At 40.5% G+C, this 14,894-nt stretch overlaps 2 protein-coding genes across 3 annotated transcripts in view; both read right to left on the bottom strand.

Moving 5' to 3' along the window:
* The window catches only part of IPPK (inositol-pentakisphosphate 2-kinase), a 61,701-nt gene that overhangs the window by 42,654 nt on the left and 4,153 nt on the right, over nt 1-14,894 (bottom strand). The window lies entirely within an intron of this gene.
* On the bottom strand, nt 10,153-11,673 carry LOC129735921 (protein BTG1-like). Its single transcript, XM_055708224.1, has 2 exons — nt 11,284-11,673; nt 10,153-11,142 (listed from the first exon to the last, which is right to left on the bottom strand). The coding sequence occupies exons 1-2, from the start codon at nt 11,399-11,401 to the stop codon at nt 10,790-10,792; spliced, it is 471 nt and encodes a 156-aa protein (XP_055564199.1). The 5' UTR covers nt 11,402-11,673; the 3' UTR covers nt 10,153-10,789.

Raw genomic sequence — 14,894 nt, forward strand, 5'->3', positions numbered from 1 at the left:
TAATGACTGTCTGCAATCAAGATAATGGAATAATGAAAAGGATTTTAAAGAACATGGGTCACTCAGATTACCTGAATTACCTTGACTTCACAATTTCATACTTCCTTTAGACAAGACTGTTCTCATTCATTTTTCAAAGGGCTGGTCGGTTCCAGTTCCCATTCCAGTTGGAAGGCTCTGCATTCACTTAACGCTTCTGAAAGTCAGGCACTTTATTTCAAAGTCTACACTCAGATGTGAGACTTTAGATACATAGGAAGAGGTTACAAGTCGATGGAAACAAAAGAAAAAAACTTAACATAGGAATGAGCATCCAGATGGCAGTTATAAAGATGCACGTAAAAAGTGGAAGAAAGGAAAACAGAAGCAAACAAGAAACGTGCAGAATATCAGAGGCCATAAGCCTGAACTGTTATTTTTGCATGCAAATTGCGTTGCAGAGATTAGTCCCAGAACATAATTTATTATGATGTCAAAATCGTACCATGACTAATTCTTTATCAAGGGCACGAGGCTATTAAACACAGTCATGTAAAGAGGCTTGGCTCCACATCGATTCAAAGAGAAAAATGCCATTTCAGGAATATCCTATAATTACACCAGCCAAAATATGACTCACCGGAAGTTGCTTGCAGCAATTATTCAAAAAAGGAACACAGCCTAACCAGTACTTATCTGTATTCTGTATAGCCATACGAGTTATACATACATTAACCTTCTTGGAGAACTGAGAATCCCTGAGGTATAAAAATTATTTATTAGAAGATCCTTGTTATGAGGATCATTCTATGATCGTTCCAAGTAAAAGGACAAACATGGATCTTATCCTCTAAGCTTTTAGTCTTCCCCCAAATGTTTTACTTCCAGTTCATGAACATTTCACAAGGGCCCTTCTAAGTTTTGAGAAGAGTCTGAATTTCCTGGTTACTTTTATTCCCCATCACTTTGCAAGACTGACAACACTATGTTTCACTTGAATGCCAAGTAATCCTGCTTACACATTATCCCAGAAACAAAAGGTAACTGGAACACAGTGACAGAGCAAAGAGCTAACTGAAAAACAAACCCCCCCAACCATATAGATTGATCAATCAAGAATTTTCTCTTAATAACAGTAGATTTTAGAACTGATGCTTTATTTCATAACCAAAGATGCTGTACTTAATGAGATATATTTTCCTTTCTGCTGAAATACTCTTGCTATATCATATTCTAGGACAGTATGAGCATAGCTTTGTTATTTTTTCTCTGTATCTATGGATAAGCTTTACAAGGTGTTGAGGATACTCACAAGACCCTAAAATTATAGGCATATCCATGTACATAATAGGATTAAAGTCAAATGATAGCACTTTCACAAGCATCATACTGTTCTTTTAGACCACGATGCAGGATACAAAGTTAATTGTCCTTTCTGCTGTCAAATTTTCAGGCCCACTCCTTCATATTACTACCAACTTAAAATGCCCATTTGATTTCACAGATATTTTATTTCTAGCAAAAATGAACTAGAACCTTTGGTCCTAACAAAGATTTACCTTTACCAAAAGTAACCATTCTTCTGCCACCAGTTTTCTAAAGCAATAATTCCAAACATCATGTCTAAAGTAAAATAAGTAAAGTAAAATAAAGTAAAAATGACTTACTGATAAGTCATTTAAATTAAAATAAATACACAGGAACCCTTTTATACGAATGGGGAGTTTATATGAATGTGAGAGAAAGAACACTGACCTACTGCTTTATTTGCTTTTATGTGGAGACGTTCACAAAGGTGCCAAGTGGATTACATGAAAATATTTCAAACAGTCCCTCTTCCAACGAAACATAAACAAATATACAAACGTTAACTACATAAATAAAGCATGAAGGTAGAAAAAAAAATTCCTCCAACACTGTTAATCATTACAACGTAAGCTCAGCTTTGTCTTCTTATGAAGAGGCAACTACCTTTAGATTTTGCATGAAAGTTTTTCCAGTCCCTCCATTTTTCTGCAGCACAGCGAAACATTTGTCAGAACACAGGATTATAGCCTGTAAACAGTAACCCGTTCCACATTCTATATAAAAACACTATCTCTAGGGGACAGGCTTCCCATTCCACTGAAACCATGGAAATGTTCAACAATTACTGAAAAGCATTGGTGGGACAAGGCAACAGCCATCACTGATGTGACACATGTAGGAAAGAATACTTGAAAATCCGGAGAACAGTTTGATTGCAGCCACATGAATTCAGATATGATAACAGCATTTACAAATTGGGGGTGAGGGTGGGGTATAGACAAAAAGATAAGAGAAACTGAAAGTTTCAAACAAGAAGATAATCAAATACCAATTAAAGACTTCAGCATATACTTGGGGAGGAAAAGGTTAAAAATTAGAAGCTAAGCACGAAATAGGAGACAACTCTATTACAAATGAAAAAGACTTACTGGGAAAAAGACCAAAAGGATGTCTCTTTGGGCTACTAATTCACTGGCTGTTTTAAGTAAGACTAAAACTAGCTGTAGATACAGGCATAAAGCTTAGATGCTGTAGCTGAAAACAAAACTCCAGCTTTAATTTGTTTAGATGTCTGAAGCAGTGGAAATAATCAGCAGTTCATCACAGCAACATGTTAAATAGTTAATTTATAGGCAATGAACCACACCAAGAGATAGTTTACTAGAGTGATAACCCAACAGCTGTTACCCCCAAAAATCCAATCTTCAGAAATATTGAAGTATTACCAAAGAAAACAACTGTTGTAAAAAATGCAAATATTCTAGAACATAATAGCAGAAGGTATAGAAAAAACATAGGGCTTTTAGGATCCTGTCTGATATATGGAATATGTTACAGGTAACTTTTTCAAAAGCTTAACTATTTGCCCCCCACTTAGTTAACAAAGCTGATACCAGATCTCAATATTGTCAATGGATCAATATGGATCCTTGTGAAGTGACACTGGAGCAGATAATTCTCTCTGCACAAGTAAATTCTAGGTGATTTAAAAATACTATTGCTGCTAAGAACAGAATACAGGAGGTGCATCGCAGCACAGTGTTACGCTTGCCAACCCGGTACGAAAACAAGAGAGTTCTAACATGGCTGGAAAGAAAGGCCTCATCAAAGTGTTGGATTTATCTTCCCTTTTTAATCCAGTGCTTACTATTCCAATTCTTATGTTCGTTGTCAAGACATGGTGTCTGCTAATAAACGAGCATTGATCTCGCTTCATGTCAATGCAAAGGTTTAGCAAATGTCAGGAGAAAAGATCTGAAGGACAGAGAAATCACTGGAAGGTAAAAAACACAGCCTTTTAACTTCAGCAAACTTTTGCTCCCAGACAATGTATTTCAGTTCTCATTCCATGGAGTTCAACATTCAGTGTTTTAGAACACATTTAGAAAAACGATCAATGTTAAAGGCTTGTGGAAAAAGAGACAAATATCTGTTTATTTTAGACAATACACACAGCTTTCCCTGAATATACCATCAAGACATATGGCGCACACATACAGTCGTTGTACTCAACACAGACAAATTCTTTTATTTTCTGGTAAAGTCACTCACAAACAGAACAGCTAAAATTCCAGCTACAATTGTATCTTCATTTGATACTTCAGAAACTAGAAGTTTCTCCATGAAGCTGATACACAGGACTCAGTTAACAGTGCAGGTGCTTGAAAAGTTCATCTAGCCTTGAGGCAAAAGGCTTTTAATGTTAAAACAGGAGTAATTCTACTGACTTCTATAGAAGCAACAACTTTCTTGCTTAAAATGTGTTGCAGAGTCACCGAAAAAAAAAAATACCTGAAGACTGTAAAACATATTAGCTAAACATCATAGCATTTTGTGACAAAGACTAATGATGAAATCAAGTGTTCTATAAATACTGCAGTTCATGATTCTGAACTAATTTTGTTCAGCAAAACCGCCATCCATCAAAATAGCTAATTCCACGTTAAAAGCTCAGCACTACTACTAAATTCAGATACATAATTAATTACTCTTGACTGACATCTTAGCATGCGTACTTCAACCACTTGAAAAAATAGATCACAATCCCTATCAAAATAATCAACACCTTCAGTATCAGCCCATCACACTCTGGGGCAAAAAGAACAAGGTGGCTCTCTCCCAACACATTTGTACACCTTTTTCCTCGCCCAGAGAAAAAAACCCTTTGACAAAACTCTGGTATCAACTTTTAACATGCCATCAGGCGAGACATGCGTTTGTCCTCTGGTATATCCAGAAAAAAAAACCAACCAGCATGCTACCTGCAAGAAAGAACCAGTACAAGTAACATGTTATTTTGAGCATGAAATAAAACATTATCTCATTACACACTTGAGAAGAATTCTACTTCTGCAACCTTAGAAATACAGTCTTCCCAACAACACACAATATCCTAAATTCCAACTGAGAGAAGGCGAGTCTAAAGGGTCTGCTTTTGTTGTAATCCATTCCAAGAATATATAAAAAGCATAAACTGCTAGAGTTTATATTCTTTTCCGTCACTCCTACATGTGCAAATCTAACCCTCAGGTTGCACATTTGCAACAGAAACATTCACATAATGCTGTTCCGATGCTAATGATGCTGTATAAATAACATGTAGGGGACTAGTGCAAAGTGTCAATTGCATATTCACATCACATATGTATGGTTATTAAAATAGAATTGCATATAAAGATGTTGTACACTAGGAATGCTCATTAGTATTTTATTCACCTATATGCAGCATGCCAAATAAAGCTTAGGTCTTGCAAGTAACATAATTCCTACATATTTGTGATTATTCATAAATATTTATAAATAACAGGCAAGTACCTTTCCTCCTCAGGGCCCCAGTGGAAGAGAGAGAGTTCCATATTGGCACTCAGTGTAAAAACTCGTAGTGTGATGATACAACAACCTTGCTTCTGTGAACATGCTCGCCTGGCTACTTAGAACTACTGGAACAAATGGGGCCCAGCATTCAGACAGGATTTTCGGGTACACCCTAGCTTTTTTCTTAGTTTTCTTGTGTGTTCATTCTTCATTCATGTAGCAGATAATCCTGCAAATGGTACACAGAAGTAACACCAGTCACCCGAGGCCAAAGTCACTGGTGTCAGCTTGTGTCAGATGTTCAGTTTAACAGCAGTTTGCACGACTGGGCTCTACACTGCACAGTCCCAAACATACTGCAGTCACAAAAACTTTCTAGTAAAAATTGCTTTATGAACTTGATTGGTTTTGCTACTACTGAACTGCAAATAAAGTTTCTAAGAGTTTATGCTCTAGAAAGTTCATATTCAAAGTTGCTGCATTACAGCATCTACAAAGACTGTGTTTGTACTTTCATACCTGCATTTTTCTTTTAAAAACATATTCCATTTCAAAGATGAACTTTCATACTTGGCATATCTCCAGGATTAAAAACTTACTTTTCTAAGCTGGGTACTTATTTAGCACAAGAGGTTTGCTTGAAACATTATAGAACCATTTTATGATACAATTTTTCTTCTTCCTACTAAACTACAACACAATTGTTTCATCGGGAGGTATTTGTAACTCTGTCTTCAGTTTTGCCGTTTAATTTAACTGAACAGACATTTATCTTTTTTACAGTTTTTGTTTCCTTGGATTTTTAAGAACCGCTCGGGAGAATAACTGATATTATAGCTTCTTCTGCTAATGAGGCCATACAAGTATTACCATCAATAATCTGGGGGTCAATCGTTTAAAATAATGGTAAAACCAAGTTTGTCACAAATCACAATTTAATTTGCATTCTCATAACTTCCTGACACTTTTTAGAGATCTGTTAATCATACTGATTGCAAACAAGGGGCAGCTGAATTTCACAGTACAAAGTGACTCTCCCGAGCAGATGAAAGATTCTTTCATGCAATTCCATTTCAATTAAAATATATTCCGCTGCCGCCCCCCCCCCCCCCAAGCTACCCAAATTACAAGCTAAAATCAGCAGTTTACTTCTCAATGAAAATTTTTACATAGCCTTATAATGGAGAGCAAAATATAACTACTTATTTATTACTGGAATAAATTCAGTCCCCAGCAAGAGAACAATAAAAATAGGTGGCCCTATTACTCTTACAGCATAACAATTATCAAGTGTGATTCCGGCACCACAAGAAAAAATATTTTATAAAAAGCATGGTAACAGTAAAAAGTATCAACCTTAATACTAAAGAACCAGAACGCCCCTGTTAACCCAACAGTACAAGTCTTCCCACTCTGCTGTGGCAATACGCATCAGCCTGGAGGAATAGTACAAAGCCAAACTGATGACTGTAGTGATGCTACACTGACACAACATAATGCAGAAATTAAGATGAGATTGGAGTTCTGTTGAATTTACCATACCAGTAAGAGAAAAAAGATAAAAACAAAAGGTGAAACAAAAAAGTCAACATACATGTGAAGTGAAAAAAAAATATTCTGAAGATAAAATTGTGAAAGGAAAAGCCATGTTTAAAATAGCTACAAAAAACAGCTATGCAAAGGCAATGACCTTTTCAGATACATCAGCACATAAATGAATTCTACTACTGAGAAGATGAAGACAGTAAAATTGCTGAAGTGAGGCAAAAAGCTGTAAATGTTCAATAAATATCACCTATCCATATTTTATAATGCAAATAACTGTGTACTACATGAGTATAATGAAATACTTCCAATATACTTATGACTAAAACAGATAATATCAATATAATAATTTTTAGTATTTCATAAGGAAAAACATAACCACAAGCTCTAGGAAAAATGCCCAAGAGAACTGCCTTAGGATATCAGCAGGACTCCAATGTGTATTTCCAATGCACGTGGGAATACCTAGGAAATTTCTCCAAAGTAAGTGTCCCAGTATAAAAAAAGTAACAACTGAAACTTGCAGGAGAGTTAGAACACTTCTAATCATGGATTAAATATAAAAGGAGGTTAATTAATGAAGTATTAATTCACTTCATACCAAGAAGTATAATTAAAGGGACAACAGCATCATCATGGTTTTATAGAAAGCTATCCTGTTAAACATACCTGGAGTTTGTCCTTTGTGCAATTGCAGTAACACTACCTATTTAGGCTTTTGTAAGGCATTTCACCTAAAACACAGCATTCTAGTCAAAATAAAAGTAACACCGTCAAAAATTTATTATGTGACTTAAAAATGAGTTAAGAGTTAAGAGAAAGACTTCATATTTAGCAATCACATCAGTACTAGATCTCAAGTTATTTTACATCGTTCTCAGTGAAGTGTAAAGCACAGTACTGCCAGTGCTGGTGGAATGGCAAATAATTGGTGGGAACGGCGTGATCTGGATCAGTTGGTTCACTGCACTCATTTCTTGAGAACACATTCTCATGCACATATTAAAAATGGAATGAGTGTCTGCAGAAAGCATGTATGTAAATCCCAGTTGAAAAAAATGATTTATTCTCAAACTTAAAAAGCTTAATCTTTTTAGTCCTTTAAATAAAAAAACGGAGTTAAATTGCAGCATAAACTGCATAGAAGAGGTCATACTGAAAAGCCTTTCATTTGGAGGATAAAGAAATAAGGACACCGATGTTTAGAAATTAAACCTTGAAAAAAACATACCAGACTGCATATTTGAACTTACTTAACACTAAAGGTAATAAAATCTGACATAAATACGGAACATACCCTTATCTCTTGAAGCTTTCAGATCAAAACTATGTATCTCTGTATTCTTAGGTGCAAATGATGAGCCAGAGGTGCAATATATAGGAACTGCAGTACCTAAGTGGTCAAGCTATACAAGCTAACAGAAACTTCTTTCTCATTTGGATCTTACAACTCAGAAAGACAAATGTTATTTCATTGTCATCACAGCAAGGCAATGTTTTGGAGAAACAGGCAAATATTTTTTTTCTCCCTCCGTAAATGTTTCTTCCTTCAGCTTTACTTACCCAATAGTTAACACATCCTCATACAAACAGGCAGGAGAACAAACAGACCGACCCTTCCTCCATGTATTTTTACTAATTTAAGAAGACTATTATGCAGTAATTCTTCCTATAGAAGCCAAACCATTCAGTTCTAAATCATGACTGATCAGATGCAGTCAGTCTTGTGTGACAAGTGTATCATTTGAAATATGTTAAGATTTCAGCTTGTTTGTTGCCATGGCAAAATACAAAACTTACCACCTTTTAGGGAAAACACAAAGTTAATTTACCTCCTTCAAAAAACAGCCTCCCTGGCTAACTACCAAGAGCACTATTCCCTCAGAACAGCCTTTGTGCCATTAGGAGGTCTTACGCGTTTTTTTTAAAGCAAAGCAATGTAGTTCTAGGTGTCACAGATACTACAGTGTATTTACTTGCAGCTCAAGTATTTTATTTTGCTTTGGTGGGTTTTCTTCAAGCTCCCCAGTCTCCTCTTCCTGCTTGTCAGCAGAGCAACTTCGACTCTATGGCTGTAACTTAAGTATATGAAATTCAATTTGCATTACACTAAAAAAAGTCCTGTTCAATGATAAATATCAAACTTGCAGAGAGCACAGGATACTTGATATGTGATATTATATAAACATATTGAATTTCCCACTGTTTATGGTAGGATTAATAAGAAGCAACAGAATTCACCATGGCTGGATTAATCCAGGCTCTTCTCTACTCAAGAAAAACATCTGAACAACCTGCTGTATCCTACTTCATGTCAAACCACACCCGGTATCTGGAAATCATACCCTATGTCCCAAGACATCTTTAATTCCATTTTAAGTGTTTACTGCTATATAAAATCTACTGTTAAGCTAAAAATTTAATACTACATTTTTTTCAGAATGGTTGTTAATATGACAAGCAGTGAGGCAAATCATCTTTCAAATGCAATTTAATCAGAGGGCATCTCATACTTAGCAGATTTAAAGTTACTGTTCAATTACTCACAAATGTGTCAAATATGTCCCTTAGAGGTCCTAAGGGGATAAATATTCATAAATATCCAGTGCAGGTCATTTTCTTGGGGGGGGAAGGGGGAAGTGTTACCACCTCCCTAAGAGAATAAAAATGTTGCAAGAACTGATTTTTAAAAAATCTTATATAATAAAGGTCTTGTGGCAGATTGCCTTTTTAATACCCATTTGTTAAAGTAAGCCAAAAACTTAAGTGCTAGACTAGAAACACATAACTAATTTTTACAAAGTTTTAATTACTAAGAAAATTGCACTATGCATTTTATTCAGACTAAAAAAAACAATACTAGACAAGCCTGCCTCCAAGAGAATAAGGCAAACAGCAAGAAGCAAGCCACAGCTTTTTCTAACACCAACAAAGAAAAAAACCTCTTTGTGAGCTGGAGCTCTACCCTTTCCAGTTTGGCCAGACTTGCCCCTTCCTTTGCTGTATGTTCTACAATGTTATTGACACACGGCAAGATTATTTCTTTTCCTGACACACTAAGACAAGACAAAGCCCTCTTTCATCAAGTATTCAACCGTGCTCCAAACACCAAGCTACAGGAAAACCAGCAAAGCTAGGCACTATGCAGCCTTCTATAGCTAGGTTACAAACCACTCCTTGGAGTAGGAATCACGCAGTATCTGTAAACCGAATCTTTACTGAGTATCAATACCAAGAGTCTCCGCAGAAACCAGCAACACAAAGATTTGTTATTGCATCAAATCCACTGGATTTGATACTTTTACTAAATTTGTACCCAGCTGGTATTAGAAACAGTGATAAAATGAGAAGAAACTCAGCATAACACATTAACAGCAAGGTTTTGCGTTCCAGAAAATTCAAGGTAGTTACACAGTATTGATGATCAGCGTTTCAGCTCTAGATTCCTACATGGTTTTAAGTTACAAACGCAAACCCCATTTCCAAATAAACTCAAGCATTTTTTGGCAACAGATCAAACGTTAAGAGTACTAGTGCTTCCATTCAGTTTAATACAGCACACCGAATAAAAACCCCACACAACCCTATGCAGACTATTCAGCTCTACTCAAGACACACATCCAGCAAGCTTTACTGAAACTAAGCATTTCGTGGCAACCTGAAATAAGGATGAATGTTCAGAGTTAAACCTTTCTGTGAAGCCATCTGTGATGATTAGCAATAGCTAGAGTAAGCTTTGAGAGCAATGTAAAAGGCCTGGGAAAAAAAACCAAACAGAAGTCAAAAGAAGTTTGAGCAAGTCTTTATTGTTCTATTTCAATAACTAAGAAATAACAAGACAAACTAATTCCCCCAACTCTTTTTTTTGTCAAGATGCTGGGGCATGATGGAATCCAGCCCTCCAATAAATGCATGCTTTGAAAAAGGAAAAATAAGGGTTATTTTTGTGATTTGTGCCTTACAGCCAAACTTGAATGACCCTGAGAAGTCTGTGCAGACAAATCACTGGAATGATTTACGTGCAGCTTGTTAGATCTGTTTCCCACCCCCCTTCATGTTATTGCTCTGCAAATCGAGGAATGTTTTAGCAAGTGTTAATCTGGACTAAAATCCACCATAAAGAGTGCTACAATATTGCTTTTTATTACAAATAGCAAAAACTTCTTTGAAAATATGTGTAAACCAATCAACTGACTGTACAGTGCATTTACAGTACACAATCCAGAAAGTAACATGCAGTCTAAAGAACTGCTTTATACATTAGCCCTTGGCCACAAAGAACTTGGCAGTACCACTACACCTTTAACGACTATAGGGTGAAAAACTAAAGCTAAAAAAAAAAAAAAACCCAACCAAAATCTGTTACACCCAAGTTTACGACAAGACTGGGATACAGACATGATTGTACAAGGAGTAGTAATTTTTAACTAGAAACTGTCATCATGCTGTAATTCTTGGAAGGGCTGGCCCTGCCAGTTCGCCACTGCTCCGTGCAGCTGGTCCTGCCCTCCAGCGGTTTGCTCGCCTTCCCCCCGGGCTGGGCACCTTCGTAGAGGACGCAGATGGACCCGTCTTCGCCTATGCGGTAGGACACTTCGAAGGGGTCGACCCAAAGAGTTAATTCGCTAGGCAAGAGCTGGAAGAGTCTCTCGTGGCTCAGTCCGATCATCCCCGCCGCCTTTCCTATCAAGGGGTCCATCTTATGGTTGATCCGTATGCACCGGTACCCGGAGCCCTTGGAGGGCACCAGGGGGAACCAGTGGTGCTTGTAGTGCTCTGCGGGAGGGAACAAAGAGGCGCTTTACCGCGGCCCCGGTCAGCCCGCGGAGGCTGCGCTCCGCCGGACCCCCGCGGGGCAGAGGCGGCGGCAGCGGCGACCGGCCGGGCGGCGGAGCGGCCCCCCCCGCCCCCGCTCACCGCGCAGCGCCTCCTGCAGGCACTCCCGGAAGCACCGCAGCTGCTCCTCGCCGATACCGCCGGCGGCCCGCAGGAGGCGGGTGACGAACGCCGCCGCCGTGGAGATCTCGGTCCTCATGGCCGCCCCGGCTGGCGCGCACCTCCCCGCCGCCGCCCCGGCCCGCTGCCAGCGCCGCCGCGCCCGCCCCGGCCCGGCCCCGCGGCCCTGGCCAATGGTGGCGCCTCGCCCCGCCCCGGCTGGCGGGCGGGCCCGGGCCCCATTGGCGGCGGCGGCGGCGCGGGGCGGCCACGCCGACCGCGTGAGGCCATTGGGCGTCCGCGCGGGCCCGGACGTGTTTGTTTTGTTGGCGGAGGGGCGGGACCCGCAGGCCGGGGGGCGGGCCACGCCCCCAGCACGCCCCTCTCCGGCCGCCACGCGCGACCGTGGGTAGCGCCGCTGCCACCGGTGAGGCAGCGAGGGGCCCCTCCCGCGCTCCGCCCCCCCCCCCGCTCCCCCGGTTTCCTCCCCCGCGCCCGACACAACGCGGATAAGCGCGCTGCCGCGTTCCCTCGCTACGCTGCCCCGAGCCCCGCCCCCGCTGGCGGCAGCTCCTCCTCGTCCCAGCCCTGACGGCCGCCAGGCGCCCCCTCCCCGCAGCAGCGCGACGGTTACCGGCTGCCCTTCGCACTCGCAGCACCCCACGTAAACAGAAGCCAAACGCACCTCACGGCCCTTCAGGCAGCACCCCGGGGCGGCGCGCCCGGCACGGCACAAGGGCAGGGGCTGGATCCGCGTCCCCTCCGTCCTCAGCTGAGCACCACTGCGGCCCGCAGCGAGAGGGATGCGAGAAGCCGCAGGTTGCTTCCAGGAAGAGAGGCGGTCCGGAAGGCACCGGCTCCCTTTTGAAAGCCTGTTTGCCTGCAAGCGTTGGGAATTTGGCACATTGGAAAATACGTGCAAGAGTTAAGCAAACAGTTCTGCTTAGTGCGCAGACCACACTGTTGCATTTGGTGTCCAGTGTCTTACGGTGAGAGGCCACACCTTTGGCCCATATTTAGAGTACTGTATTGCATCTTTTAAGCACAATACCAGCCAGGGAAGATTTTGGTGTTGTTTAAAACAAACACAAGCCTAAGGCTTACTGAGCACAAAAAGAGCTGTACACATTGCGCCAAGTACCAAGTTCCTCCACTGGCCCTGCAGGTCTCATCACAGGCCTCACCAGGAGGAACACAAACGGCTGGACTCTGAGCAGCGTTTTTGCAGGACATAAAGGTTTCAGCTGTGGAAACATTTGGTTGAAGAGTTTGTGTTGGCACAAACTTTGTGTTACTCTAAAGAATAAAGCACATAGCTTGTTTGAGACAAGGAACTTCGCTGATGAGTCATCACTGCTGAGCCTCTGCATTTGAGGAGCAACTACAGTTCATCTCTCTACGATAAATTTTGTCATGACAACAGTTGTCCCTGCAAGGCAGTTTGCCCAAGAGCTCCAAACCAGCAAGTCCATCGCTGACCCGACAGCCTTGCTTCCTCCACGCAACTGCCAAGCACCAGCCAAGTTTCACAACAGTTTCAGGGACATGGATGCCAACTCAGCTGTGACCTTCCCACCTTCAGTGAAGCGACAATATTCTTCAGCTAGTTTAAAGCTTTTAAAAAGTGGCTGTGTGAGGTACAGCCAAGATTCCCCGAGTTTACAAAAAGCTTTTTCTGTAGTTCAGAGACCAAACATAAACTTTTCCCCTACCTTGAAGTTCTGATCACAAGCAATTCCTCCAGCAACTTTTTTCAAGAACAGTGACTAAGGACAGGACCAGGACTGCCTGTAGTCATAACTGACCATACTTCACAAAAAGCAGTCTTTTTTCAAAAGTTTATGCAGTGCCCCAACCATTTTTTTTTCCCTCCTCCTTGCCTTGTTTAAACACATCCTTTCCCTTCACTGGCTTTGTGTCTTAAACCCATGGGGGGCAGGAAGCATGTTGATTTCTTCACACTGCTAGCTAGGTTCCAAGACTCAACATTCTCTTTTGTTAAACTAGAGCTGATCGCTCCTTTATTTTTCTCCAAGGCCTGCCATGCGCCACAGGACCCTTCTTCAGAGGGATGTCACCTTTGAGGAAACTTTAGTAGCATCTTGTTTTCCCAAGTCCACATCTTAATCCTTCTCCCCTGTCTTACCTGTCAGCTTTAAGGACCTGACATCACCTCCAGTTCATCAGCTTCAAAAGCCATACCCAGGGATTTAAGACAAGAAAAAAAGACTACTTGTATACAGACCTTTAAAAATTAGATCCAGTTTTACCACTATTTAGTGATTACCAGATAATAGTCATTCGTCAAGTGTGAAGAAAATACTCAGTGAGGCTACTGTTGCAGTTGTTACTTGCAACCAGTTTAACACAGGTTGAGAATTTACAGGAACTTTCCCTACACCTCTGTCCCTTTAATCTAAGGGTCAGAAATAATCAAGGCTGTAATTATAGGGGTACAGGAGAACAGCTCATCACAGAGCCAAACTTCATCCCACACAGGAAGAGTTCCCAGGGGAATGCCCAGTTACTTGCAATAGCCAGAGAGTTTGTTCATTAAACTATTTGCAAATTAAAAGTTCACTCCCAGCAGTTTATTTTTGCTAGGTTCTGCCATCTAATATGTTGAAACAGTCAAATAAAAATGTCATTACGTTTACAGTTAGAACTTCTTCAAACTCATTCTGTTCATAGAAAAATCTATTTCAAGAACACAAGTTCCTATCCAGTTCGGACAAAATTATTTGTAGCAGTATGACAACATCAGAACTCGCGCAGTGCTTCCTTACTTGATGTTACTCAAGATGATTAAGATATCTTGCCCTCCTTTTCCCCTAATAGCAAACGACAGGACCAAGACAAAAGTGTCAAGAACCTCAAATGACAAAACTATAGGCATTTGTCCAAGACTCAGGTGTTATCACCTAGTTTGACACTTCCACTTCACAGCTTAGCAAAAGTATAATTCTGTATGCCATTCTGTAGCCCGACCGAAGAGATTTTTATCAAACAAGGAAAAAATACCTTATTTCACCTCTTCAAGAAGACAGCGGATTTCTGTGCTTCCTTTTCCTCCCACTCACAGCTGTTAGCACTACACTACCTCCTCTCATTCTAATCAAGTCTCAGGTCCGGATCAAGACGCCATTTTATGAGAAAAAATTTCCACTGAAGTCCAGTTTGCATTTCAGTACCTCAAACTTTAGAAATTAAGCTTTAAAAGGTAATCCAGTCATCCAGTTACTTCAGTCTTGTTTTATTCAGTGTTTTGAGAACCAGAACATGAAACTCAACTCTTCAGCTGTGGAGACTTGACTAGTAAAACTATCCAGGTACACATGGACTGCGTGACCCTACATTTGAGCAGACACAATCAGCACTTGCTAGTTATGTGACAGCAATTAAAAAAACAACAGTAAGCCTGCATTATTTGTTATTGGTCTAGACACTTGATCTATTCCCGCACAACAAATTTTATCATTGCTTTAAGAAAAGCTCCAGGTTCATTTAGCACATTCCGTCAGGTACCCATCCCAAACACTTCCCCACCTTATTCACACCCCTTCCCTTTCATTTCTGAAATACACGCTTCCCCT

This window comes from Falco cherrug, chromosome 4 (genome assembly GCF_023634085.1).
Source record: "Falco cherrug isolate bFalChe1 chromosome 4, bFalChe1.pri, whole genome shotgun sequence".
NCBI classification, from domain to species: Eukaryota; Metazoa; Chordata; class Aves; order Falconiformes; family Falconidae; genus Falco; species Falco cherrug.